The sequence below is a fragment of the Nanorana parkeri genome, unplaced genomic scaffold (genome assembly GCF_000935625.1).
Source record: "Nanorana parkeri isolate BGI_ZX_2015 unplaced genomic scaffold, ASM93562v1 scaffold44, whole genome shotgun sequence".
Taxonomy (NCBI): domain Eukaryota; kingdom Metazoa; phylum Chordata; class Amphibia; order Anura; family Dicroglossidae; genus Nanorana; species Nanorana parkeri.
This window is the reverse complement of record NW_017306312.1, coordinates 1,019,615-1,045,016: the sequence shown is the minus strand read 5'-3', so window position 1 is coordinate 1,045,016 and position 25,402 is coordinate 1,019,615. Positions and strand designations below refer to the sequence as shown.

At 42.0% G+C, this 25,402-nt stretch overlaps 1 protein-coding gene across 3 annotated transcripts in view; it reads right to left on the bottom strand.

The window, feature by feature from the left end:
- Positions 1-25,402, bottom strand: part of CIR1 (corepressor interacting with RBPJ, 1) — a 32,878-nt gene that overhangs the window by 5,723 nt on the left and 1,753 nt on the right. Inside the window, exons 2-10 of one of the 3 annotated variants that reach the window (XM_018572552.1) lie at positions 25,275-25,369; positions 21,810-21,883; positions 20,535-20,545; positions 18,359-18,361; positions 16,444-16,499; positions 15,891-15,939; positions 13,028-13,145; positions 7,273-7,379; positions 4,437-4,531 (exon numbers count right to left, since the gene is read on the bottom strand). In XM_018572552.1, coding sequence (XP_018428054.1) covers positions 4,437-4,531; positions 7,273-7,379; positions 13,028-13,145; positions 15,891-15,939; positions 16,444-16,499; positions 18,359-18,361; positions 20,535-20,545; positions 21,810-21,883; positions 25,275-25,369 — 608 coding nt within the window. Of the gene's footprint in view, positions 1-4,436; positions 4,532-7,272; positions 7,380-13,027; positions 13,146-15,890; positions 15,940-16,443; positions 16,503-18,358; positions 18,362-20,534; positions 20,546-21,809; positions 21,884-25,274; positions 25,370-25,402 lie in introns of all 3 variants that reach the window. The other 2 variants (XM_018572546.1, XM_018572547.1) reach the window with 2 other exon arrangements.

Below are 25,402 nucleotides of genomic sequence, written 5' to 3'. Positions count from 1 at the left end.
TGTAGGGGCGTGGCCGGCGCATGGCGGAGTGAGTCGCATCTTTCCTCTGCTCCCGTGCGTGGCGCCCCTTACAGCCTTTCTACAGCTCCATTAGCGACCTAAACACCTGATGGGTACCAAAAGACACCCCAAGACAACTCCGGGCACGGGTGGACGTAAATCGGGGAAGCTCTCCACCTTCTTCCAAGCCTCGCAGAGGTCGCCGCATTCCCCCGCGGCCCCGCCGGCTGGATTGGGCCTATCTGAACAGGCCCGGAACTCGCCACGTGCGGAATCCCCTGCTGGACGGGCTAACACTCAGGCTGGTATATCCACCCCTCGGATAGGCCTCCCCCACTCTCCGTCGATGGCTTCAGTATCAGAGGAGTCAGTGGATCCTGCAGATTCCGGCCGGGAAGAGGGTGAGGATGACCTGAAGGCCTATATTCGCTCACTGCCTACACGTGCAGATCTGGAGCATTATGTGTCTCGGATGGAGTCCGCCTACAAGGCCAAGATGGTTGGGCTCAAAACAGATGTCGCCCATATCGGATCACATTTAGATGACCTGGAAACTACCCAGGACACAGTATCTTCCAGATTGGACCTACACCATCAGATACTGCAAGACCACTCGGTCCAGCTACACGACCTGATCTACCAACTGGATGACCAGGAAAATAGATCCCGGCGCAACAACATACGCCTCCGGTGGGATTCCTGAATCAGTGGAACCTGCGACTCTCCCTGACATGGTACGTGCTATTTTCAATCAACTCCTGCGGAAGCCCAACGACGAGCCGCTAGAGATTGACCGTGCACATCGGGCCCTGGGCCCGCGGTCAGCCACCCCCAACCGCCCGAGGGATGTCATTTGCAGAGTGCACTTTTATTCAGTTAAAGAAGCGGTGATGTCGGCGGCACGGCAGTCTGATGAGATCCAGTTTAACGGCTCCACAAATCTCCTTCTGGCGGACCTATCTCGCCGTACCCTCCAGATGCGCAGAGCCCTCAAACCACTTCTGGAAGTGCTCCGTGCAAACAGCATCACTTACCGCTGGGGCTACCCATTTCATCTGATTGCATCCCGCGATGGGAAATCCTCGATCTTCCGACATCTGGGTGACCTGCCGCGGTTCCTTGGCTTTTTTCAGCTGGCCCAGGTATCCCTCCCGGATTGGCCCTACACCACGAGCTTTCCTGATGTCCCGGTCCGTGAACACTGGCAGACGAAGTCTCCTCGCAGATCTGCTTCCTCAGCAACCTCGGTGAAGTGATTTGTTTTCCTCCCTTTAGGCGGCTTACCTAATGGGGTCCGGAGACTTTCGTCCCATGGCGGAATGTTCCTTACAGTTTGAGAACACTGTTTTGCCCTGTTCTCTATATCTTAGGAACCCATGTCACCCCTGCTTTTAGATAGCGGGGTGTCTGTTCATGGTTATGGTTCATGCTGGTTAAACCATCTCCGTTTCAGTTTACAGCTCACTGATATGCCTTATGTTGTTTGCATCGTTCAAGTTACAATGCATAACCCCATCCTTACTTTAGTATGTATATGCGTTTATTATTACTAGGCTGGTGGTGGGGCGCCGCCCACGAGCAGATTTTCCATCTGTTCTCTCCGTTTGGGCCCCCCTGCCCCCACACTAGGTCACCCACGTTACAGTAGGTGTTTGGCCATATGGCCAGCTTTAGATGTTTGGGTTCTCTACCTGGAGCCTGTCCTGGTGGGCATGGCTCTATGGTACAGTCCCATCTGGGCTCCCCTTGCGAGCCACCTTTCTATTTGTTATGGTTGTTTTTCTTTATGTTCTTTGTCCTGTCACCCCTGTTTTGTTTGTGTATGGTCTTGTCTCTTTTATGTGTTCCTGGGGCGGTACGTACCATTGATCGGTCACACTGTTACCTTCATTATGCTGATTACTCTGCTTTTGCATGTCCCTGTCAAAAGGTTCCTTTAATGTGAAAGGGTTTAACCACCCCTCTAAAACGGTCCCAGATTCTTTACCACATGCATAAGCAAAAGGTTGATATTGTGCTCCTGCAGGAGACGCACCTTTGCGCTGGGAAGCACCCAGCTTGTTCCCAGCGCTACTATGGGGAATGGTTTCACAGCACTGACCCCTCTACTAAATCTAAGGGCGTTTCCATTGGGATTCACAAAACATGTAAGATTAACGTATTGGACTCTGCCATTGACCCCTTTGGGGCGATATGTTTTTCTAAAAACCACGTTAAACGGCTCCAAGTATACAATTGCGAATATCCATTTGCCTAATTTTTCCCAGGTTACCGCTTGTCTGCGTTATCTGAGGGTCATGGAGTCCTTCGCGGAGGGTGCCATAATTATGGGTGGCGACTTCAACCTGCCTCTAGACCCACGCCGAGATGCATCCTCTGGTAGAAGTTCCGTCTCGAATTCAGACTTACGTAAGTTGAAACTTAAACTTGCCTCCATGCAACTCCTTGATCTTTGGCGGACTCTACATCCTGACATCACAGACTACACCTTTTTCTCACATGCACATAACTCCTACAGTAGGGTTGACTACGTGTTTGTCTCTCAAACCTTACTTGACACCTCCCCGGGTATAAGCATTGGACCTCGCGTGTGGTCGGATCACGCGCCGCTTTTCTGTTCCCTCCGCTTCTCTGCGATGCCACCCACCTCCCCATTCTGGCGGTTGAATGACAATCTCCTCTCTGACACAGTGTGCTGTGCGGAGATCAGGCAGGCCGTCTCTAATTTCCAACTAGATCATACTAATGACCCGACCTCTCTCCCCATTAAGTGGGAAGCACTCAAATGCGTAATAAGGGGAATCCTTGTCAAGCATGGTGCCAGACTTAAGAAGTGGAGATCCCAGCAAATTACCTAATTATTTGCAAAGATAACCACACTAGAGAGATCACAAACTAGGAGGAGACGATTCCACGGGATTGGAACTCCTAAATACTTGTAAACAATTGCTGGCGCTACTAGATCAGGCTTCCTTACGCTACATGGATCGCTACCTGAAGCGATCGTATGAATATGGTAATAAATGCAGCTCCTTATTGGCCCGCACCATACACCCTCTCTATCTTATCCATACGCTCTCCTGACGGTAATACTGTACATTCAAATACTGACATTTTGAACTCCTTTCATGATTACTATACGAAGCTCTATAATCTAGATTCCCTTGACAACACACCTCCCCCTCTACGCGACCCCATGGCTTTATCCGAATATCTAGACAGGACTCCCCTGCCATCCATATCCCCTGGGCTACACTCTACCCTTAACTCTCCCTTCACCATTGAGGAACTCACTAGAGCCATCAAAGCCACGAAAAACGGTAAAGCCCCAGGCCCTGATGGTTACACAGCAAGGTTTTTTAAAACTTTTTGCCCCTGAACTCTCCCCACTAATGGTGGATGTCTTTAACTCTATCTCCCCTTCCTGTCCCTTTGCCCCTCAATCCCTGCTAGCACATATTTCCCTGATATTAAAACCAGGTAAGGACCCTTCCTTGCCTGGGAGTTATCGCCCGATCTCCCGATCGAACTTATGGTTACCCTGGATATGCTTTCAAGACTCAGCTGCTTTTTCTGCCTTATTGACCTCAGCACCATAGTTAGGAGTTGTTTTATTACTGTGTTCTGTTAGTATCGTATGTTGTAGACTGGGCACTGTCTCAGGTGACTACTTGAGGCTACTACCTACCCTCACGGGCAAATTGACCGTTCTCGTCCCCCCACTATCTGTATTGTATTGTCCTGTCCTTGTTTTGTCTTGTCTTGCATCTATTGGCTTGTCTCCCCCCCCTCCCCTCTACATATATTGAGGTATACAGAGCCGTAAAGCACTGCTCAGTTGCGGATGCTCATATGCCCTACATCGCCATAAGCTCTTCATTTGTTTCTATGTCTTGAGACCTCCCCCCTGTCGGGAGTCATTCAAATGTACTGGGTCCTCTAGACCAACTTACCTGTATACCTGCATACCCTTTGAATATACGCTATGTATGTTATATTTTTTCTCCTGTTTGAAACGAATAAAAACTTTGACTAAATCTGTATCTGTTCCCATGCTGGGCAGAACTTCTGCTTTGCAGCAGACTGCCTTGTCTCTGGAATGGCTACATGGTGTCTGTGTATTGGTTTGCAACCTGAGCCAGCACTACAGGAAGAGGCACTCAGCTGCAAAGGGAAGTTCTCCCCAAGCATGAGAAGACATGAGCATTTAAAAAGGAAGAGCAGCAAAGAGAAGGGAAATTACCATGGATTACAGTAAGGCACACATTACAGTATTGGTTTATGTTAAAAAATCTGAGGGTTTAATGTCACTTTAAAGTTGAAGCAGTAAATCCAGTGTGTGTATTACTGAGAGATGTAGAGAGTAGGAGCAAGATATGGTGGGTGGTAATATTGTTTAGTTCAATAATTATTTAGCCACTTCCTAGCATTCATACCTCAGAAGTTTCTGCTTTTGCTTTGTTGTTAGAGATTTTAAAAACTCCACTTCCGGGTCATCTTCCTCCTCCTCTGCATCACTGACAACATAAACCTACAAAAAAAATAAAAAATAAGAAAACAAACCACAGACACATGCAGCATTGTGTAACCCCATCAAGAACATCAAATTGATTAAAGTGGAGCTTTTTATTACCAAAAAGAAATTGTGGAATTTATGCAAAATATTTTTTTTTTGAAGATTCCATTTCATCCCGAATAATCATTGAAAACCCTCCCTCCCCTTTACACCAACTGGGAAAGATGTTTCTTAAAGATCCATTTGGTGACTTAGAAACCATAAACTGTTTTTTATTTAGAAGTTTAACCTCTCTGCCATGGATATTATGGTTTTCGTGAAAAATACAATTGTGCAAAAGTGTTATATTAAAAAAACAAAAAACTATAAAAGTAAAGTTTTATGTATTTTAAAGTGTGTTAAATCTTAAAACAAAAAAACAAAAACAAAAACAAAAAAACACACACAAAAAAACCCCAGAAACATTACACATTATAAAACATGCTGGTCTTCCTAAGAAAGCCCAGAACTACGGTCATACTTTCTAGCAGCCCGTGTTAAACTAATTAAAACAATGCTGTCTTTTGCTATCAAATAAGGAGGGGGTGGGATGACTTATTTAGGGCTATTTTAGCTCAGTAAGTAAGATACAACAGAGGACAGAGATCTCTACATGGCAAACCAGGGATTTAACTAGGCTAGTGCCTAATCCTCCTTTTCTTCTTTTTGAGCCATTCTTTGGTGGATAGGCTAGAGTGCTTCATATCATTATCATGCTGAAAGATCAATTTCCGATTCAACTTCAACTTTCGAACAGATGACCTCACATTCTGATTAAGCACACTTTGATTTGATGAAGAATTCATAGTTGACTCAATAACGGCAAGCTGCCCAGGTCATAAAATAGCAAAGCAACCCCACTCCATATTTCCACCACCACGTTTCACAGTTGGTAAGGGGTTCTTCTCCTGAAATGCTATCTTCAACTTAACGCCAAACATGCCTACTGTTACTGTGGTCAAACAAGTCTATCTTTGATTCTTTAGTACACAACACATGGTTTCAGAAGCCCTGGCTATTGTCTATATGTTCAATGGCAAACTGTAGTCTTACTTTAATGCTTTTAGACAGCAAGGGCATTTTCCAGGCACACCTTACATGCAGTTAAATTAGTGCAATCTCTTTCTGATTGTAGATGCATGTGCTTTGGATCTAACTTTTCCAAGTTACCAGCTCACCTCTCAACTGAATTTTAGGGTTGTTGGAGAATTGTTGGTAACAAACTACCAGTCATTTTAAGTCTACAGCACTAGTAGATTTGTTTCCTAACATTACAGCAGAATTATTAAGTTCTAACAATTTGGCAACCTTTTTTAAACCCCTTGCCAGACTCATAGGCAAGGGGTATCCAATCAGAGAGGTATGAAGAAGACTGTACAATCAGAATGTAATGTGTAGGGTCATCCTTAGTGGAGAAGAGACTTCACAACTTGAATTAGGTCCACCCAATCACTCCTGCTGTGCCTATGACATCTATTGGGGGAAATACAACCAAATATTTTTAAGTTAGCACGCCTAATTACCCCATTCATATTTACACTTCAATGACATCAGATGAAATCAACCATGAAACAAAGAAGGAAAAAAGAAAACGATTACAAAAAATATATAACTGATTGCTGAGTCTGTATCATCGCAAGACAGATGTTTCAGAACATTGTACTATAGGCTTGACTGTAGTAAAAGCAACTATTATTTCGACCTTAAAAAAAAAAAAAAAAAAAGCTTCAGCTTCTATCAAAGCAAATGACCCCATAATAATTTTGCACATTTTTCCAGAAGAGATGGCAAAAGTAGTAAAATGGTGAAAAAAAACAAGAAACGTGGACTTTGTTTATGCAATATAACAGCTCAGTTGTTAGCATGAAGTCTCTATTTCAAACATTCAACTGCTATAAAAGCCTTCTGTACATCGGGGGGACAATGTAATGTGCAAGCAGAGCACAATGAAATGGACAAGATACAAAACATGAATATAGAGTGAAAGTAATATGTTGCACTAAGTTTAATATCCCTGTCCTTTACAAAGTGTTCTAATGTGTTGCAGTTTGCGCCCATGCAGTGCTTTGTCTGTCTTCAAAAGCTCTTGACAAATCCATCACTAAAGTGCCTTGCGAACAGATTGCTTGGAGAAAAAAGCTTTATGGAGTGGTCATCAGGCAGCTCCAGCATCACAGTTAGGTGTGTTGTTGCTGTGGAGATAGCTGCCTTTTATTATGAATATTCAATTACAGCAATCTCTGTGTGTCGGGATGATACAAAGCCTAATGCACCCAGTTTTTTTTATTTTTTTATTCCAGCACCATCAAGTCAATGTGGAGCACAGCCGATCACCATTGTGTCCATCTAGATACAAATTCTTTCTATTGTTCCTTTTCAAATCCTCTTTGGGCTCTGCCAGCAGGTATCAGGGACAGAACAATGTACTTGGGGATGACAGCCATTACCTAGTTTGGCACTTTACAACTTAGGGGAACGCTGATCAATTTAAGCAAGAAGAGATTTAAAAACCAAAACAAACTAATTTAAAAAAAAATATTTCCCTATATAGCAAGTCTAAAATAAAAAAAAAATCCTCTGCCATCATTTAATGTTCTACCACCACCCTACAAATGCCAAGTAGCAATTTTCAAGTAATCAGATGTAAATGTATAGATATTTTCAGCTTACCGATAAGAAAAAATAGATAAATATATAAATAAAAAAAAGATCATTACCTGCGATGGATCATTTACGGTCAGGTTTCTTCCCAGTACATTTTGTTTCAGAGCAAACCCACTGTTTCTCATCTCCGCCATTAACTCCGAGGGGTGCATTGATGGTCCTGTGAAGAGGAATTTTGGTTTGAATGCATCACTGATATCTACCTATCTTTATTCTGACTCCGCGGTAGGAATGTGTTTGAAGCTTTGTTAAGTCAAATCGCAGCTAAATCAACTCAATAATCTTCTGCTGGGAAAAGCATCGGATATGATTTTCTAAAACAGCAGCCAGGAGATTTGGAATACAGAATAATTGCATTTGTCTTAAAACGAGGAGCCCGGATTCTCCTCTTATGTAACTTACTAATGCCTGTTGTATTGTGGAGGATTCTCATTACAGGACAACGCAAGAAGGGGTCCTGGTGTTCCCTAGATTAAGCAACGAGCATCTTGGCAGACTACCATCCAGCACAAAGCAACCATACCAGAAAAATATGTGACTGCCAGCTATAAACTTTCATGTTCGCAGCACAATACAGTGGTGAAATATGGCTCATATTTAAAATCCAGCTACTTGGAATGATCATTATTCCACTTAAAAACTGGCACCCATGGCTCACTTCACTATTGGCAAGATGTAAATTCGTGCCACTCAAAATGGCCTTTAAATGCTCATTTCATACTCGTTATTCCTGCGGTGCCGGCCATTATGAACGTACGGGAAACATTTTCTGCTTATTGAAATAATTACAATAGGTTTAAAAGGCCCAGGCCTTGGCAGCTTAGTATGCCATCAGGCTAAAGGCATAGGAGAATAAAAGGCAACATAAGAACAGTGAAACACATAGAGGAAGGAATAGAACTCTGACTGATACATTAATAGAGACAGTCAACCCCCAAATTTGATCATTCAGCATTTCTGACACTTCGTTGTTAACGTAGCACTATTTTAACAAAGAGATGGTAAAAGATGACTGTTAAAAGAGGAACTCTCAGAGAAATTATTATACGAGATATTAAAGTCAAAATATAAGTTATTTTATATGTTATAAACTACCAGTCATTTGGATTCTGGCTGCTCAGTATTACATTCAGGGTCTCATATCATTTTTATTTGCATGCGTTCTTTATTCTGCATTTGTTCCATGTCAGGTCTCTCCACCCCCTGTATTCATTCTATTCCTTTCATTGGGTATTCCCCGCACATTGCCGGTGTTAGGCTCCTCTCTTTGCTATGACGTCAGCTTATAGCTGGAACGCACGCTGTCCTCTTTGTTTTTCTTACAATAGCCAATCCCAGGCCCCTCCCTGGTAATGACATCAGCCTTTAGCCCGGACATACACGGGATAACGATGATCATGCTGACATGGTGGAGGATCGGAAGTGTTTGCCATTTCACATATGGTAAGCAATCAGTGTATGCTTCCTATAGGGTCTAAGTTTACCTTGATTGTTGTCATCTGTGCCTTCATTGGTGTACAATGGAGCAGAGGATTGGTGCTGATTGATTGGTTACCAATTGGTCGATTGCCACAGGACCCCCATGACGTGTATGTGTATATATTCCTGTGTCTTTGTGTAACTTACTAGCTCTGAGGAAGGGGGAAGCTCCCCCGAAACGCGTCAGCTAGTCGGTCTTCTCTGGGATCTGCTTGTTATCCTATTGCTCATTCCAATTTATCTCTGAGTACATTTTATGAGACTTTTTACTTTATATAAAATAAACGTTTTTACACTAGGAAAGGTGCTGTCTGTTTTTTGTTTTACTATTTTATATGTTGATTTAATCACTTACACTGGATGAATCCTTCAGAATCAGCTGGTCCTGAGCACTGGCCCTGATATTCTATTTTAGGGTGGCTTTCCCTTGTAGTGTCCTATGGAGCCATCCTTGTGTGCTAGTAAGCTGTGTGTATCCCCACAAACACAAAGGCACAGCAGGGCAAGCCTCTCCCCTCCCCCTTGCTTCTGTCCTTTCTCCCTCCTCTCTTCTTTTTAAATTCTTTATTTTTGAGCAAACATTTTACAGTAAACAAATAACACATATACAGTCGATAAATGATATCGTACAGGTACAAACGTAGGAAGCATGTCTATTTCTCCTATCTCTAGCCGCTTAATTCGTCAAGGATCCAGTGGAAGCAGCCTAATAACATATGCAGCGTCTGGGCGTTTGGGGTATCCCTCCTCTCTGCTACAGCTGCTGGAGACTGCTCTGTCCCTTGTGATCTTGTACTGGACAGGAAGTTCAGGGAAGCCAAGCTGAGAAAGTTGGAGCTGTTCAGACACATGACTGTAATTTGTCGGGCATAAATGTCAAGAAATACGTTACTGGGTGGGCAATGTATATTTGCTTGATCTGGATTCATTACCGGGAAAAAATTGAGAGTTTAAAATACTTTTGGAATATTTTTTTAGTTCAGCTAGTGACATTTCTTAAAGCAAACCTGTCAGGATTTATAAGAATGGGTTGAAAAAGGATAGTATGAAACCTAGCAGCCAAAGTAATAGTAACTCAGTCTTCCTGCACTGTAGACAGATGAGGTTGAACTAGATCTAGTCATTCAGCAAGAGATGTCCAGCTTCAGGAATGCATCCACATACAGTAGAAACATTTTACAACGCATAATAGGTCAGAAGACGGGGACTTACTACTATTTCAATCACTAATTTTCATAGCAAATGTTGTCGGATTTATGACCCTTTGTTTTTACGTAGCGTAAAGAGAAGCTGTTGCTAATGAGTCTGTGAAAGATACCATCTGACTATTGAATCAGAGATCGGAAGGCATGGTATGCCTACCGCCATAAGAATCCTTGACTGGACTGATACGGAATTACTATTTCTGTAATCAATTTGCTGTAATCACCATCATCTGCCAAAGTAACTAAGAGAAGTAGATTTCAAATGTATTTTTAAATGTTATGTTATGACAGGATAGCTGCATGTCAATTGAACTGAATGTCAGTAAATCAACTATCAGTTGTATGACATTGTCTGGTTTTAAATCTTATTCTACAAATGGCTTAACAATAATGTGTCGATTCAAGGGAATCATTACTGAGAGAATATCAGCTGACCTCCCCTTCGAAATTGCCAGGCTGACAAGCTCATCCAAGGGTTTTAATACTTTAATTAAATAAGCCAAAAGAGTTTTGCAGTTTAGGAATTCTGGACTTCACTGGCAACCTAAATGTTCAGGTCAGCTGAAGTCATATCAGCATGAAAGCCAGGAAACCAGCATTTTCACATGGAGAGTTCGGCAGTATCAGTCTAGGTTTTCTTTTTGAGCAGGTTTCTTTTAATACAAGCACCACAAAGTACATGCATGAGCTATGCTATCTGCCTAGGGGGATCTTCTGGTTTCAGGTTAAAAACTAGATAGACAGCTCAACTTACATGACTTGGAGTACCATCACTGTCCCTCTGCAAAACAATGAGTGTGCCTCTATGGCCAATACGGTGTGTGTGTGTGTACACAGCAGACTGGGACAGGGGCTGCTAATAACTTTTCACATATTTTCAGAAAGCAACTTACTGTATGGAATTAGTACATTTCAAAAAGTCCCATGAATGCCAACACGATTAATTCTAAAGCAATTCTAATATCATATCATCTGGGCAATGATGGATAGATAGATAGATAGATAGATAGATAGATAGATAGATAGATAGATAGATAGATAGGATAGAATCTATCCATCTATCTATCTGATAAGTTTTCTGTTAAAGAACATTTTACCAATTGAATAGAAGTTTAGGTCCCATGACCTGCACAAGGAACTGAAGACTGGAATCCTTTCTGTTATATTCTGATTTATATGGTGATGCAACTTCTCTAGACGTCTACAAAAAGGAGTTTACATTTGTGGTTACACTGACATGATCATAGACCATAGGACTAAACTGACACTTTGAGACAACATAAGGAACAGGAATTGAAAGGAAAAGAATCTATGAATCTGCCGGTCTACACACACACACGCCTACATGTATTGTATGTCACTTCTATTCTTTTAATAGGAAAGTTTTATGATTTTGAAATTGAATAATGTGTTTTTTTTTTATGTACTGACCTTAGTTTTCACCGAGCAAAGATAAAGAGACTATCTCTGGTGCTAAAACACATTAGCTTTTCAAACAATGTCAAAAAGAAAGTTTCCGAATTCTGACAAAAACCCATTACATTGGATGCAAAGAACATCAGTCAGGTGAAAGGTCAGGGATTGTGTACAAAGTACCTCAGCGTTATCCTACTTTCCACCATTTTCACTCAATTTGCTACCGTTGCCTGTAAGCTATTGGCAGACGCTGCCTTCCTTTTCACAGCCTTATTGCCCGCTCCCTATATGTTCACCTGACATCTGTAGAACAGAAAGTACCAGCTCTTCGATAACACTGAAATGCCATCCTTTCTGAAGCTTCTAAACTTTCCAAAGACCAAGCCACCATGTAGAGATACCTAGCAAATCTTTTTCATCATTTCAGCCTTGGATTTGAGCATCTCCATGAAGCCAGGCTGGGCTGCGTCAAGAGGGAACCTCCCCTGACTCCTCATGCTGTTGGGTGGTGACCTTAAAACATAGTCGTGTGTATTTTTAGACATACCCTAGCGTTTTTACGCGCTTTGTGTCGTTCTCTGTTATGTTATCAAAAGGAACCATTTTGACTAGATATTTTAAAAAAAAAAAAAAAAAAAAAACACCTGGGGACTAGAAAAAAAATTCAGGTTCATACAATTCTCTGAATGCAAACATTGCATTTCATAGTACTAACTGTAGTCGGGTCCATGTCTTTTTTTTTGGGAAGAAATTAATTCACACAGAAAGCTTACAAAAGGACCATAGGTTGGAAGCATATGGTGTAAAATATGGTTCTCGAAGTGGGTCACTGCAAAAAAGGTAATCCTGAAAAACTATATAAAACTGCAATTATTCTTCATTCATAAAACTCTGCGCATAATTTTTTAGATCATGGACTGCGTTACACCCTAACCAAGCCATAGATAAATGTCAAGCCAATAAAATCTGTACATATGAAGATCCTCCGGAGTAAAAACAAGGCCCACTGACACATTTGAGCAAATCTAGGCCTTAATATTAGCAGTACCGGGTATCCTTGTTGTACACGCGAAAAGCAGTCAGTGGTAGATAAAAGCACCAGGTGAGCCATTTCTGCTGGTCACATTTAAATATTCACCAGTGACTACAAAGTGACAGTGGCAGAAAAACATCCATGTAGAGACAGTCATGACTGGGCAGTTTCCAAAGGGTCTGGGAAGGGTCACTTCAACAGAAGAGACATTTCAGCAGTGAATTCTTGTATTTTATGCGTCCTCAAGCAGTGAAATAATTTTGTTACATCTTTTTGATAGGTGCAAAAAAATACTTGTTGATCCTGCCAGAAATCTTGTGAGCTAATAATGTCCTGTGCTCTCTGCCTGTTCTGCACTCTTATCAGCTACATTCTTCCCAGCTATATCTGTGAACTACAAAACACCTCTACTCTTGTGTTCTGTAGTCATGTCCTATGGATACAACGCTGCTTCTCCATAGACACAGTACAGTGAGTAAGAGTGCAACCCGAAGACAGGAAGTGTCTTAGATACACTTTTGTTAATAGCTAAAGTACTTGAATGTATATTTTTTAAGTTTAACTCCGGAGTTTAGTGTGACTTTATGGGCAGCAAGAACAGGCTACCAAGTTAAATATGCAGTCTGGCTTGTGATTAAACACCTGATTACAACAAACAATACGTGTCCTGCATACCTGACCCATCTGCAGTGACTGAGCTTGCATTGATCCCAGAGAGACCGAAAAGTGGACATTCTCGGTCTGTGTTCACATGACCCCACTTGTGGCATTTGATACACCTGACGTTGCGAACCTGTGGGAAAAAAGCAAAAAACAAAACAAAAACATGACTTTCTAGTAAAATAAAATCAATGCTTTTAGCATTCTACACATCAGAGCTTCTGCACTGCATCACAATGACCCTAGCCTGCAGTGTTGGTGCATGCCAATACTGCTGCCATCAGTCTTGTTCTGTGCTCCTAAACCATATCTACTCTTAATAAGAATGTTAGAGCAGTCATTGAATTCCCTGCTTTTTCCTACTGTTGGTGCTAACAATCAAAAGGGTTATATTGGTGTGGTCTGGGACCAAGCTAAGGTTAAAAAAAAAAATACAAAAACACTTTTTTTTGTACTCTGTAAATCTGATGTTAAAGAACTATGGGGTCAGTGTTTTTCCCCCATAGTTCTCCTTAGGGTAACGGGAGGACACAAACTAGCGTCCTCCCGTTACCCTAAGCTCCGTATACCGCGAGCTACAGCTTGCGGTATACTGAGACGCCACAGCTGGAGCGGATCCCGACGTAGATGACGGGATCCGCCCAGCTGCGTGAGTGACATCTGGCTCTGCCTATCTAGAGGCAGAGCCAGCTGTACCCGCCCCCTCCCCCAGTCAGCGCTGGAAGATCGGAGCGGGGACAGGGGAATCCAGCCCCTCCCCCTGTCGTCACGGCAGAGAGCCGTGACAGGATCGAGAGGCGAGCGAACCCGGTATGTGTTCGCTCACCTTCGATCTACTGAGCCGACCTGTGACAGTCTCACATCACATCGCTCAATATCGCTTGTAGCTCGTCGCTGGTAGCTTGTCGCTCCTACATGACCCTTTTTTAGAGCGATTTTGAGCGATATTGCTCCTGATTGCATACAGCCCAATAGGAAGAAGTTGCGCGACACGTCGCTCAAAGTCGCGCGATTTCCATGTCGCTCAGTTGTGAATGGTGTCTTAAGCAAACACTCTCTGCAAGTGAATGTTCCAGGTAAATGACAGTGATTGACTCTCCACCTGAGAATGTCTGGGGAAAGTTAACTTGCTGCTTTATAAGTAGACACCCTGGTGTAGAACCCTTGGTGCAAGCGGTAAGCTTTTATATTTTTGCTAAAAAGTAATATCTAATTTTGTTGGTCTTTGGGGGAAAAAGGTGTAACGATAGGTTTAAAAGGCTTACCAGCCTAATAAAATAGTATAGGGGGGCATTAACAGGCTGGTTACAAGTATTGTGGGTCGGCCATAGAACTCCTTGTTTTCCCATACTTGGTAAAGAGCAACAACTATCAGTGAAGGCTAGTGTAAAGAATATAAACTTAGACACAACCAAAATAATATTCAAAATAACATGTTAAAAGGAGAACTATGGGGTTAAGGCTTTTCCCCATAGTTCTCCTTAGGGTAACGGGAGGACACAAACTAGCGTCCTCCCGTCACCCTAGGCTCAGTATACTGCGAGCTGTAGCTCGCGGTATACTGAGAAGCCGCAGCTGAAGCGGATCCCGACAATTGTGCCGGGATCCGCCTAGCTCCGTGACTGACAGCTGGCTCTGCCTATCTAGAGGCAGAGTCAGCTGTACCCGCCCCCTCCGCCAGTCAGCGCTGGCGAAACAGAGCAGGGAGGGGGGAATCCAGCCCCTCCCCTGTCACGGCAGAGAGCCGTGACAGGATCGAGAGGTGAGCGAACGCCGGTATGTGTTCGCTCACCTCCCGATCTACTAAGCCGACCTGTGACAGTCTCATTGTCACAGGTCGGCTAGAACCATGAGGTGAGTGAAAAGCACTCACCTCATAGTTCTCCTTTAAGATTCTCTTAGTGAGGACACATTGACACTCCAAGCTAAACTACGGTTTTTACAGAGAGGACACAGTGACACTCCAAGCTAAAATTCTGTTTGTAGAGAGAGGACACATTTACCAGAGCACCTGCTGCACAGTAAGTGGAAAGGGAAACTTAGTTACTTGTTTCTGAGGGAACTTCCTGTCAGTTACACACTTGTTCCCTCAGTGATGAGTGTCCTCCATTCTATTGCAGGTAAGGGAGATGATTCTTATAAGCATAACTTGGAATAATAGATTAAACTGGTCTAGCTAATGTTCCTGTGACAAGTGAAAGTAAATGCAGTGTGATTATAGGACAGGTGGCATCTTCCTTAGTGCAGCTTTGGGGGAGGATGTTCCCAGCAGACAGAGCACATGTTAATTACAATAATTCTGTACTGTACCTGCACAGTTGTTATGCTTCATATACTGTATTATTGTTTAGTCAGTTACACACTTGTTCCCTCAGTGATGAGTGTCCTCCATTCTATTGCAGTTCATATTAAAGCACCCTAATTTCACCCAACCCCGATCGCACTGTGGAGTTTATTCGTCAGAAGTGCAACACTAGCAAACAAAATAGGCCGCAGATATGCTAAAGTCAGAAAATAAGACTTAGCAGCCATATGTCCCAACCATGACCATACTGCTCTTTTCAATTAAAACCATATCTGACAAATGAAGAGCACTGCAGTGTGCTTCATGACTTTGGACCAAGAGAAGCCCCATTCAGTGCAAAAGAAGGAAACCTGTCACATGACCTGTTTAAGACAGAACTCTCCTATGTTTGTGTGTTCTCCACAGTATTAATCAGGAGGACATACTACTGAACATTGGCGGCTTCCCTATGTGGAGTATTTCCAGTGGCCAGAAAATGCTCTGAATTCCACAATGAACAACAGAATCATTCTGCCACATGGTTTATTCTTGGAGCCAAAATCACAAATCAAATCACAAAATCATGACTCTTACCTGTATACCAAAGGGCTGATCTCTGATATTCATGTCATCTTTAGCATACCTATAATAAAAAAAAGTGAATACTTATCTGTAGAGGACAGTAAAAACACTCACCATGATTAACACAATCTGCAATATAGTAAATGCTACTGAAAGAGAAATCCACTATGATGTTCATATTCAGCACAACATCCATTTTATATAAAGGAACTACATGTCCATTTTGAGTGAAGACTGAACTTTTATGCAAGGGTGCTCTCACCCCTCCTTACCTAGAAATGTAGTCTCTCAAATTCAAGATGTCTATTAGCCTTCTATATTATGCCATTTGCTAGCTCTGTTGAACATTCCTCACCACCCCCTCTCTCTCATCTTAAACCTATCATCAAAACCTAACGTGCCGTAATATAGTCAGAACAGATCCTTTGGACCAAATGTAATAGCTGACCATCAGCACACTATCAACAAGCAAGTTTTACAGCAATACAGCTTCTGTGTACTAGATATTTTGTTGCCGTTGTGCATAGAAAATGTTGTTAAAATAAAGCTAGATGAAATTCCTTACTTTTCACGAGGGGCCATCTTCTGCCATTCAAATTTGTATTCAGTTGTCTCTCCTTCCTGCACAAGGAAGAGAAAGAAAAATGACAAGAAAATAAAGATACTAATGATGTTAAGTAATAATAAACCGAAGAGGTTTAAAGTCTAAATGCATTGCTTGCCCTAATTTATATTGCTGATTTTAATATACTGCATTGTTAAAACTAAAAGGAGGTATGAAAAGAGGGGAAGGAAGACCACTAGGTAACTCATTCACTTCTTTTTTTTAATTTTCATTTTTGCTGGCTGCTAGGAGTTGTCTGTACACAATGTGACCTACTATACTTATAAAAAATGGCTGTAGGGGGACATGATCTGCTTATCACTGCCCACCAATTAAAGTTCAGCCAAGGTAGTTTATAGAAAAGAAAAAAAAAGCAGAGAACACCTTAAAATGATCGTCATGTCCATAAGGCCTCATTCACACTGCGTATTGTACCATATGCAAATAAATGGCTCCATACACACAGCCCGCGTATGGAGCCGTATATTTGCGCAGCGTATATATGCGCAAAAACAGAATGGAACAGGGATGCGTCCGGGCAGCGTATCTCTGCGTATTTACGCGCATATACGTGCGTACAGCACATTAAAATTCCATTACGAGTGATGCATTCTGGGATTGCATATAGTGCACGCATATACGCGCATAGACGCAATATACAATTTTGCTTGCGTTGTGTGTGAATGAGGCCTAAAAGGTGTATAAACACATTGTGGAGTCTGCAAGGGCCTAGGTTTGTCTTCAAATTAGGTCCCTTGTATCTGGAGAGACCCCTAGCTTCTAGGCCCAGACTGTACACAAGGCCATGATGCCTCTCCAAAATGAGAATAAACTCAAACACTAACAGCCCTCAATTTCTTTAGCACCTACAGTGAAAGGAATGAAATGGTTGCTAAAGGAAACACAGATGAGCTGTCTCTTACACCTAGTCATAAGAGACTCAGAGCTCTGCACATTCTGTAATCCAACAGTGACACCAAGAGGTTACAGTAATGATCTGCACCCAAGTGATATTAAAGTCAAAAGGATTTTAAGCTATTTCAAATGCTGATGAAAGCACTTTCAATAAATGTTGCTCCTTGATGTTTAAAAGTTTTAGTTTCCGGAAGAATCTGCTGATCTCCTGAGCACTGGTCCTGACTTGCTGCTTTAGAATGACTCCTTTCTCAAGCAGAGTGCTATGCAGTCACCCTTGTGTGTGCTAGTAAGCTGTGTGTGTCTCTATCAACACACAGACATAGCAAATCAAGCCGGTCCCCTCCCGCCTGGCCCCCTCTCCTCCCTCCTTCCAGCTAGTAGATGAACAGTTGCTGGAGTCTGCACTGTCCTTTGTGAACTTGTACTGAACAGGAAGTTCAGAGAAGCTGGCTGGGAGACCTGGAAGCAGCTGTTCGGAAACATAATGATTGTAAGTGTTTTGGCAAAAATGTAAAGCAATGATCTGGATTCATTATTGAAAAAAAGTTTGAGAGTTTATTACCACTTTAAATGAGTCATCATTGACAGCTGGTACTCCACCACGAGTGTGTTATACAGGAATAGAGCAACTTTACCTCGTTTCCTGTTATAGGTGTAAGAATGTTTTTTCTAAACCTGGCTATAGACCAGAAGTCAGAGAAAACACTCAATTCCCCAATTCCAGAGCTTGAAGGGTGATTATTCAATCAGCTAAGTTTCGGATTCTATCACTCTGCAGTTATTCCATCTCACATTTTTTCATTTTCTGAGACAGGTTTGCTTTAATTGTATCGTGAAACCAAAAATCACAAATCAGCCAAATGTATTTCAACTTTTGCAGGTATATTGACTACCTTACATTTGTTACGTTTCCACTCACATAGCAGAACTATTTAAACATTGCTGCTTAACTTTTTACTTGCTTAAAAATCCTACCTAGCTTTCTGTTCTATGTAATGTTCAAGAGGGGTTGTGGAGTAGTTTGCCATAATTAACCCTGTCTGTACTGCGCTGGCAGATCTAATTTCCGATTGTAAACTAGATGTGCACACTGTCTGTCGTAACAAAGTGTTAAAGATGTCAAGCCTTACATAGTACATTATACACTCACTGGCCACTTTATTAGGAACAACTGTTTAAAGTGACATTAAACCCTGAGATTTGTTTAACATAAACCAATACTGTAATGTGTGCCTTACTGTAATCCATGGTAGTTTCCCTTCTCTTTGCTGCTCTTCCTTTTAAATCCTCATGTCTTCTCATGCTTGGGGAGAACTTCCCTTTGTAGCTGAGTGCCTCTTCCTGTAGTGCTGGCTCAGGTTGCAAACCTATACACAGACACCATGTAGCCATTCCATAGACAAGGCAGTCTGCTGCAAAACAGAAGTTCTGCCCAGCATGAGAACAGCTACAGATTTAAAGGAAGAGCAGCAAAGAGAAGGGAAACACCCATGGATTACAGTAAGGCGCACATTACACTATTGTTTTATGTTAAAAAATCTGAGGGGTTTAATGTCACTTTAACTGCTCATTAATGCAAATATCTAAATCAGCCAATCACATGGCAGCAACTCAATGCATTTAGGCATGGTGAACATCTGCTGAAGTACAAACTGAGCATCAAAATGGGAAAAAAGGCGATTTAAGTGACTTAGAACATGTCATGGTTGTTGGTGCCAGGCGGGCTGGTCTGAGTATTTCAGAAACTGCTGATCTACTGGGATTTTCACACACAACCATCTCTAGGGTATTACAGAGAATGGTCTGAAAAAGGGAAAATACCCATTGAGCGGCAGTTCTCTGGGTTACAATGCCTTGTTGATGCCAGAGATCAGAGGAGAATGGCCAGACTGGTTCAAGCTGATAGAAAGGCAACAGTAACTCAAATAACCACTCGTTACATCCGAGGTATGCAGAAGAGCATCTCTTTACACACGTCGAACCTTGAAGTAGATGGGCTACAGCAGCAGAAGACCACACTGGGTGTTACGCCTGTCAGCTAAGAACAGGAAACCGAGGCTACAATTGGCAAGGGCTCACCAAAATTGGACAATAGAAGACTGAAAAAGCGTTGCCTGGTCTGAGGAGTCTCGATTTTTGCTGCGATGTATTCAGATGGTCAGGTCAGGATTTGGACTAAACAACACGAAAGTATGGATCCATCCTGCCTTGTATCAATAGTTCAGGCTGGTGGTGTAATGGTGTGGGGGATATTTTCTTGGCGCACTTTGAGCCCCTTAGTATCAACTAAGCATTGTTTAAATGCCACAGCCTAGCTGAGTATTGTTGTTGTCCATGTCCAATCCTTTATGATCTTCTGATGGCTACTTCCAGCAGGATGAGGCACCCGGTCATAAAGCTAAAATCATCTCAAACTGGTTTCTTGAACATGATAATGTGTCCAATGTCCTCCGCAGTCACCAGATCTTCAATAGAGCACCTCTGGGATGTGGTGGAATGGGAGATTCGCATTTTGGATGTGCAGTCGACAAATCTGCAGCAACTGCATGATGCCATCATGTCAATGTGGACAAAATGATCTAAAGAATGTTTCCAGCACCTTGTTAAATTTATGCCACAAAGAGCTAAGGCAATACTGAAGACAAAAAAGGGGTCCAACCTGGTACTAGCAAAGTGCACCTAATAATTTGTCTTAATACCTAATAGTTTGCCCAACTAAATCTACTTTAAAATTGCTCAGAATAGCTTACAAGACGCCCTTTGAATCCTACGTATAATCCTGCTCCAAAGAAACAACTAGCTAGAAAAGGTAAGAAATACTTTCTTTGTTTAGGCATGCTGTGTGAATAGGCATGCTGTGTGAATAGTAACACAAACATATAGTGAGGTTTTCTCAAATTTATCTGCAAAAGTGGAAATACACTTTAATATAAAAAAAATGCAAATTGTCTATTCTATAAAACGCAGCACAAAGAGACACAGTTATGAAAACTAGTCTAATTTATCAAAGTATCTTTAAGGCCCTGCCGATTGTTGTGCTGCGTAGTTTCTCTGAAAATACACTTTAATAAATGAGGCTGAGAGGTGTCCAAAAGGTACAGGAAGTGCTGTTGTATATTAACTACTTTGCTTACCTCTTTTATTTCTTTATTGATGACCCAGGGGGAGGAGGGAAGACACAAAACAAGAGCAATTAGATTTAATAAGACGAGGAAAAAAAAAGTTAGTGCTCACAAAATCAGAATCAAACTAATTTCCACACCCCTTATATGACCCCCATCTTGTAGTTCAAGATTCCAATGCAAGTGTGTGCAGCACAGTGCCGGTTTAATCTCAAAGTTTTCCATTGCACACATTTCATGTGTCCCAAGAGAGCTATACAGGCGGCAAGTTTAAAAGGAGAACTACGAGGTGAGTGAAAACCATTCATTCTCATAGGTCAAGCCGATGTGAGACAATGAAACTCTCACACGTCGGCTCAATAGATCGAGAAGTAAGCGAACGCATACCGTCGCTCACTTCTCGATCATCTCCCTGCAGAGAGCGGTGACTGTCAGTCACCGCTCCCCACAGGGATTCTCCCCTCTCCGATCCTCCAGCGCTGACTGGAGGAACGGACCGGGAGGGGGTGGGCACAGCTGTTTCTGCCTCTAGATAGGCAGAGCCCGCTGTCATTCACGCAGCTGGGGGGACCTCAACAGCATTGTCGGGATCCGTCCGAGCTGCGGCGGACTGTAGCTCGCAATATACTGAGCTTTGGGTCACGGGAGGACGCTAGTATATGCCCTCTCGTGGTCCTTAAGAGAACTATGGGACAAACACCTACCCCATAGTTCTCTTTTAATTCTGGTGCTTGTCAGTTGAGAACTAGGCTACATTGGAATTTGGTGGTGTTTACATGCACCTAAGCTCCAACTTTTTAGAAGTCAGATTTTGCAAAACTTGATGTGTAGGACAGACATTTTCAGACTGTTACCTGCTATAGAAATGATGTTTTCATTTTTACCTTCACATGATCAATGGATTGCATCCATGATTTGTATTTATTGTATATTGAAGTATTGTTTGCATATCACCTGCTACATTCTCATATACACATACTGGTCTCCGTGCCTAATTGAAACTCTATATGGTTCCATATGAACAGAGAGTGTGGGGGGTGCAAAGTGCGACAACTGAGCTTCGGTTACTCCGTTCTGTGAGCAGGCCTTTTATCAGCAAAGCAGAAAAGCTCAGCCTAATAAGAATGTGAAGAGAGGCCCAGAGCTCCATCTGTTGGCTGGAAATAGTAAAAATAAAATATTCATGTACAATATTTCCTATTAGATATCTGCTTACTGCTTATAAAAACACAACTTAAAAATGTATATTATTTATGAATTCTGTTTAAAATAATTATGAGTATTTACCTTTTTCAGCTCCTGGTGGTGCTTCATACATGAAATTCAACCCACTTTTTACCTTTTCATCACCTAAAAGTACCCTGTTGATGGAAAATAAAAATATATAATATGTAGTAAAAACTAAATACATAAAGTGGCCAAAGTCAATTTCTAGATACAATTCAGACCCCAGAGTATCAGGGGTCTGGTATTTCTAAGATCCAGGGGGTAGTGTTCCTCAGTAAAATAAACACACCTGTGCCTTCCAGGCCTTCCCACCTGAAGATCATTGATGTGCTATGTGCAGTAAATCCCCCATTAAACTTTAGATTACTCAGTATTAAGTCTTGAATGTGTCCAGCTAGTCAGCAGAAAAAACAAAAACCTATCTAAACCGATTCAGTATGTCAGGGTGAAACAGAGGTTTTTGCTGCAAACACTTATGAATGCATGTGAAGCCACACGGGCCTATTCCATTCGATACCACGCACTAAACGGATGTACAGGCTATCTGAATGCTGTGTTTGACCGGCCGGTTTCTTCGTTTTTTTAACTGTGAGTTTCTACGTGTTTTTAAATAAATGTTTCTACCTACGACACCAAGAGGAGGAGTTTCTTTTTGTAATTTCCGCTATCCTCCGACCTATGGGATATTGCTGGGACGGATGCTGGGATTCATTAATTAAACTTCCTATTGTTTACATACAACAAGAGTGCGGTGAGCGCGCACCCCTAAGGGGCGGTTGAAGTGGACACTGACACGCGGTGTGGGGAAAGACCTTTCAAGCACCTTGGGACTGTGTTGCACATATTGGATTTAATACTAGCAACATTTCACCATATATTTATATCACATGAAGTGTGAGCCATTCATATATGGAATTTTTTTTTTATTGCATGTATTTATTTGATTAATTCTTTGAAGGTTTGTCACATATGGAAATTATTTTTATTGCATGTATTTACTTAATTCATATTTGTCACTTATTTTATGTACACTATAATTTACATTTATAATATATCTGACTATAATTGCACATTATCACTTTTGCAGGTATTGCACCTTTATAATTATTTAGTTACTACTGAGGTAGTGACACACCTGTGAGTGCACAGGTCACTTGTATTTGCATTAAATATTTGTGCACAGTAATTAAGAGAGCCCTAACTTAACATCAAAGTAGGTTCATCTAACCTACCACCAATCCTTAGCGCTGCACATTCATTACTTATATTCATTGTGACCTCAGCGTCTACAGTGCAGCAGCTCTAATTAGACCCAAAGACTCACCCATAGGCCCAGATTTTACACATTTGTCACCTCTGTAACATGCTGTTCATAACTCAGAATTATCTGAATTCCCAACTACAGGATAAATGGCAATGCATAAGGTGAGAGCTGGCTTACCTGAAGACAGCCCACTGCTCCAAGGTGCCTTTAGCTGCCTTAAGTGTTGTTGGACTTCTGCCGTGTTCCTCTATTTTTAAAGCTTCATGCACATGGGTGTCTGCTGGTTCTTTTGCCAGGAATCCCAGGTGTGCCTGTTCAGATGTGGCCGCCGTGCCCATTCAAGTTCATGACATGGTGACAGCAGCCACATCTGTCTACAAGCAAATCGTACATTTACCTGTGAAATGGAAAAGATGTTTGCCCCAGGACGCAGAGAGCTTGCTTCTGGACCAAAGCATCTCTCCTGATCCAGAGGTAATCATATTATGCAAGCCATAGACAGATGCGGCCGATGTCACCCCGTCATTAACTTGAATGGGCACAGCAGCCGGATCTGAACGGGTACAACTGAGATGCCTGACGCAAGAATCCCCAGACACCCGGGTGCATGAGGTCTAAGAAGCAGAAGGCTGCCTTTAGGCCAGTCAGCTTGCACCTCATGCATTTCTATCTATCTATATATATATATATGTCCCATAGTTGGGAACTTCAGACAGTTTTGAGTTATGGAACGCACTTAACAGAGGTGCGTTGATGTGGCAATGCGGCTTCACATGTATACAACAAATACCTCAGATGTTAAAACCCATTTATTGAGATTTGTGTGCAGAGTATCTGAAGAGTGTGCTAGGGAAGTTTTGTACCGCTTTGTATATGGCCGTGCACATGCGCACCCTTTCTTTTTTAAATCATTTTAAATTGACTACCATTCTTAAGAAATGTTGTTGATCCGCCAGATCAAAATGTGACTGTGTGGCCAGCCTGAAGGCAGAAAAGCCAAATTCTGCAAGCATACATCACAAGAAGAAAAAAATAAATAATCCTTTCAGACATTCCATGTTGATGTGCATTTTATTTTCCACAAATTGGGCATTTAAAATGTAACTGGGGATAGGTGGGACTAAAGTTGGCTTAACTTATGCAAGTGCTGCCTGCTTCTAGCAGTTTGTGATCTCCAATGAGTACACAAGTGCACTGCTGCACAGAAACTACTAATAATAGCTCTCTGCAGTAAAGAAACTAAATGAAAACAGGTCAATGGAGCAGACACCTTACGTGTTCTCACCTGTGTCCCAGACTGCAATTGCAGTGCAAACACAGACAAGCTCAATGTAAACAATGTCATCTAAAAACTGTCCTGGGTCTGTGATGACAACTCAGGCAAAGAAAAGGCAGAGACAAGGTGTTACATTTGCAAAGTTGTTTGGTACCCCCGGATATAAATGAGCTCATGCGTTGTAAAGCTCAACTCTGGGTAGATATAAAAGACATAAATAAACGCAGTTCTGTGTTCATTACTATATAACTCAAAGGGATTTTATCAAAATTGGAGCAGACAGAAACTGGAGCAGTTGCCCATAGTAACCAATCAGCTCCTCTCTTCCGTTTGTTCAGTTAAGCTTTGAAACTGGAAGAGAGAAGCTGATTTGGTTGCCACGGGCAACTGCTCCAAATTCTGTCTGCTCCAGTTTCTAGAAAATCCCCTTAAATGTATTTTGTAATTTATTGTAACTAGTGCAAGTACCTGAATATGACTTGCTATCAGCCTCTTGTGATTCTTATACATCACTCAGACTGGGAGCCAAGCAGGTGCGCTGCATGCAAATGTGTTGACAAGGAACATGCTGGTACAGAGCATCAGTCTTCTGAGTCTTTTTAGCTGTCCACCAATAAGGCTGGAGGGGTGGAGAGGGGACACCAGTGTATTACTAACTGCAAGTGGTATCATCCACCTGGCTGTACTCCACAGCAGAACTGTGCAAGTCTCAGGATTGGATGGACAGAAATACTAATCTTTTTGCATACACAGCAGCTTACATATATGTATTTCATCTATGTATGTATGTATGTATGTATGTATGTATGTATGTATGTATGTATGTATGTATGTATGTATGTTTTCCCTGTGGATACAGATAAAGTGTAAATACAGTTTTCCCGCTTGTGCATGTTTTGGCATTCACAAGTACAAGACATGAAAAGCACGGCTTATGTGGGGGAGGGCTTTGGAAACAACCAGAGAATATACCATTGGAACATACCGATTGTTATAAGAGTCTTGTTCTTTTAAGTACTGCTGCATCAGATCGTCTTGCTTTTTCCTATCATAGGATATTTTCTGTTCTGCCATCCATACCTAGGACCAAAAAACATTCCTCAGTAAATGTTA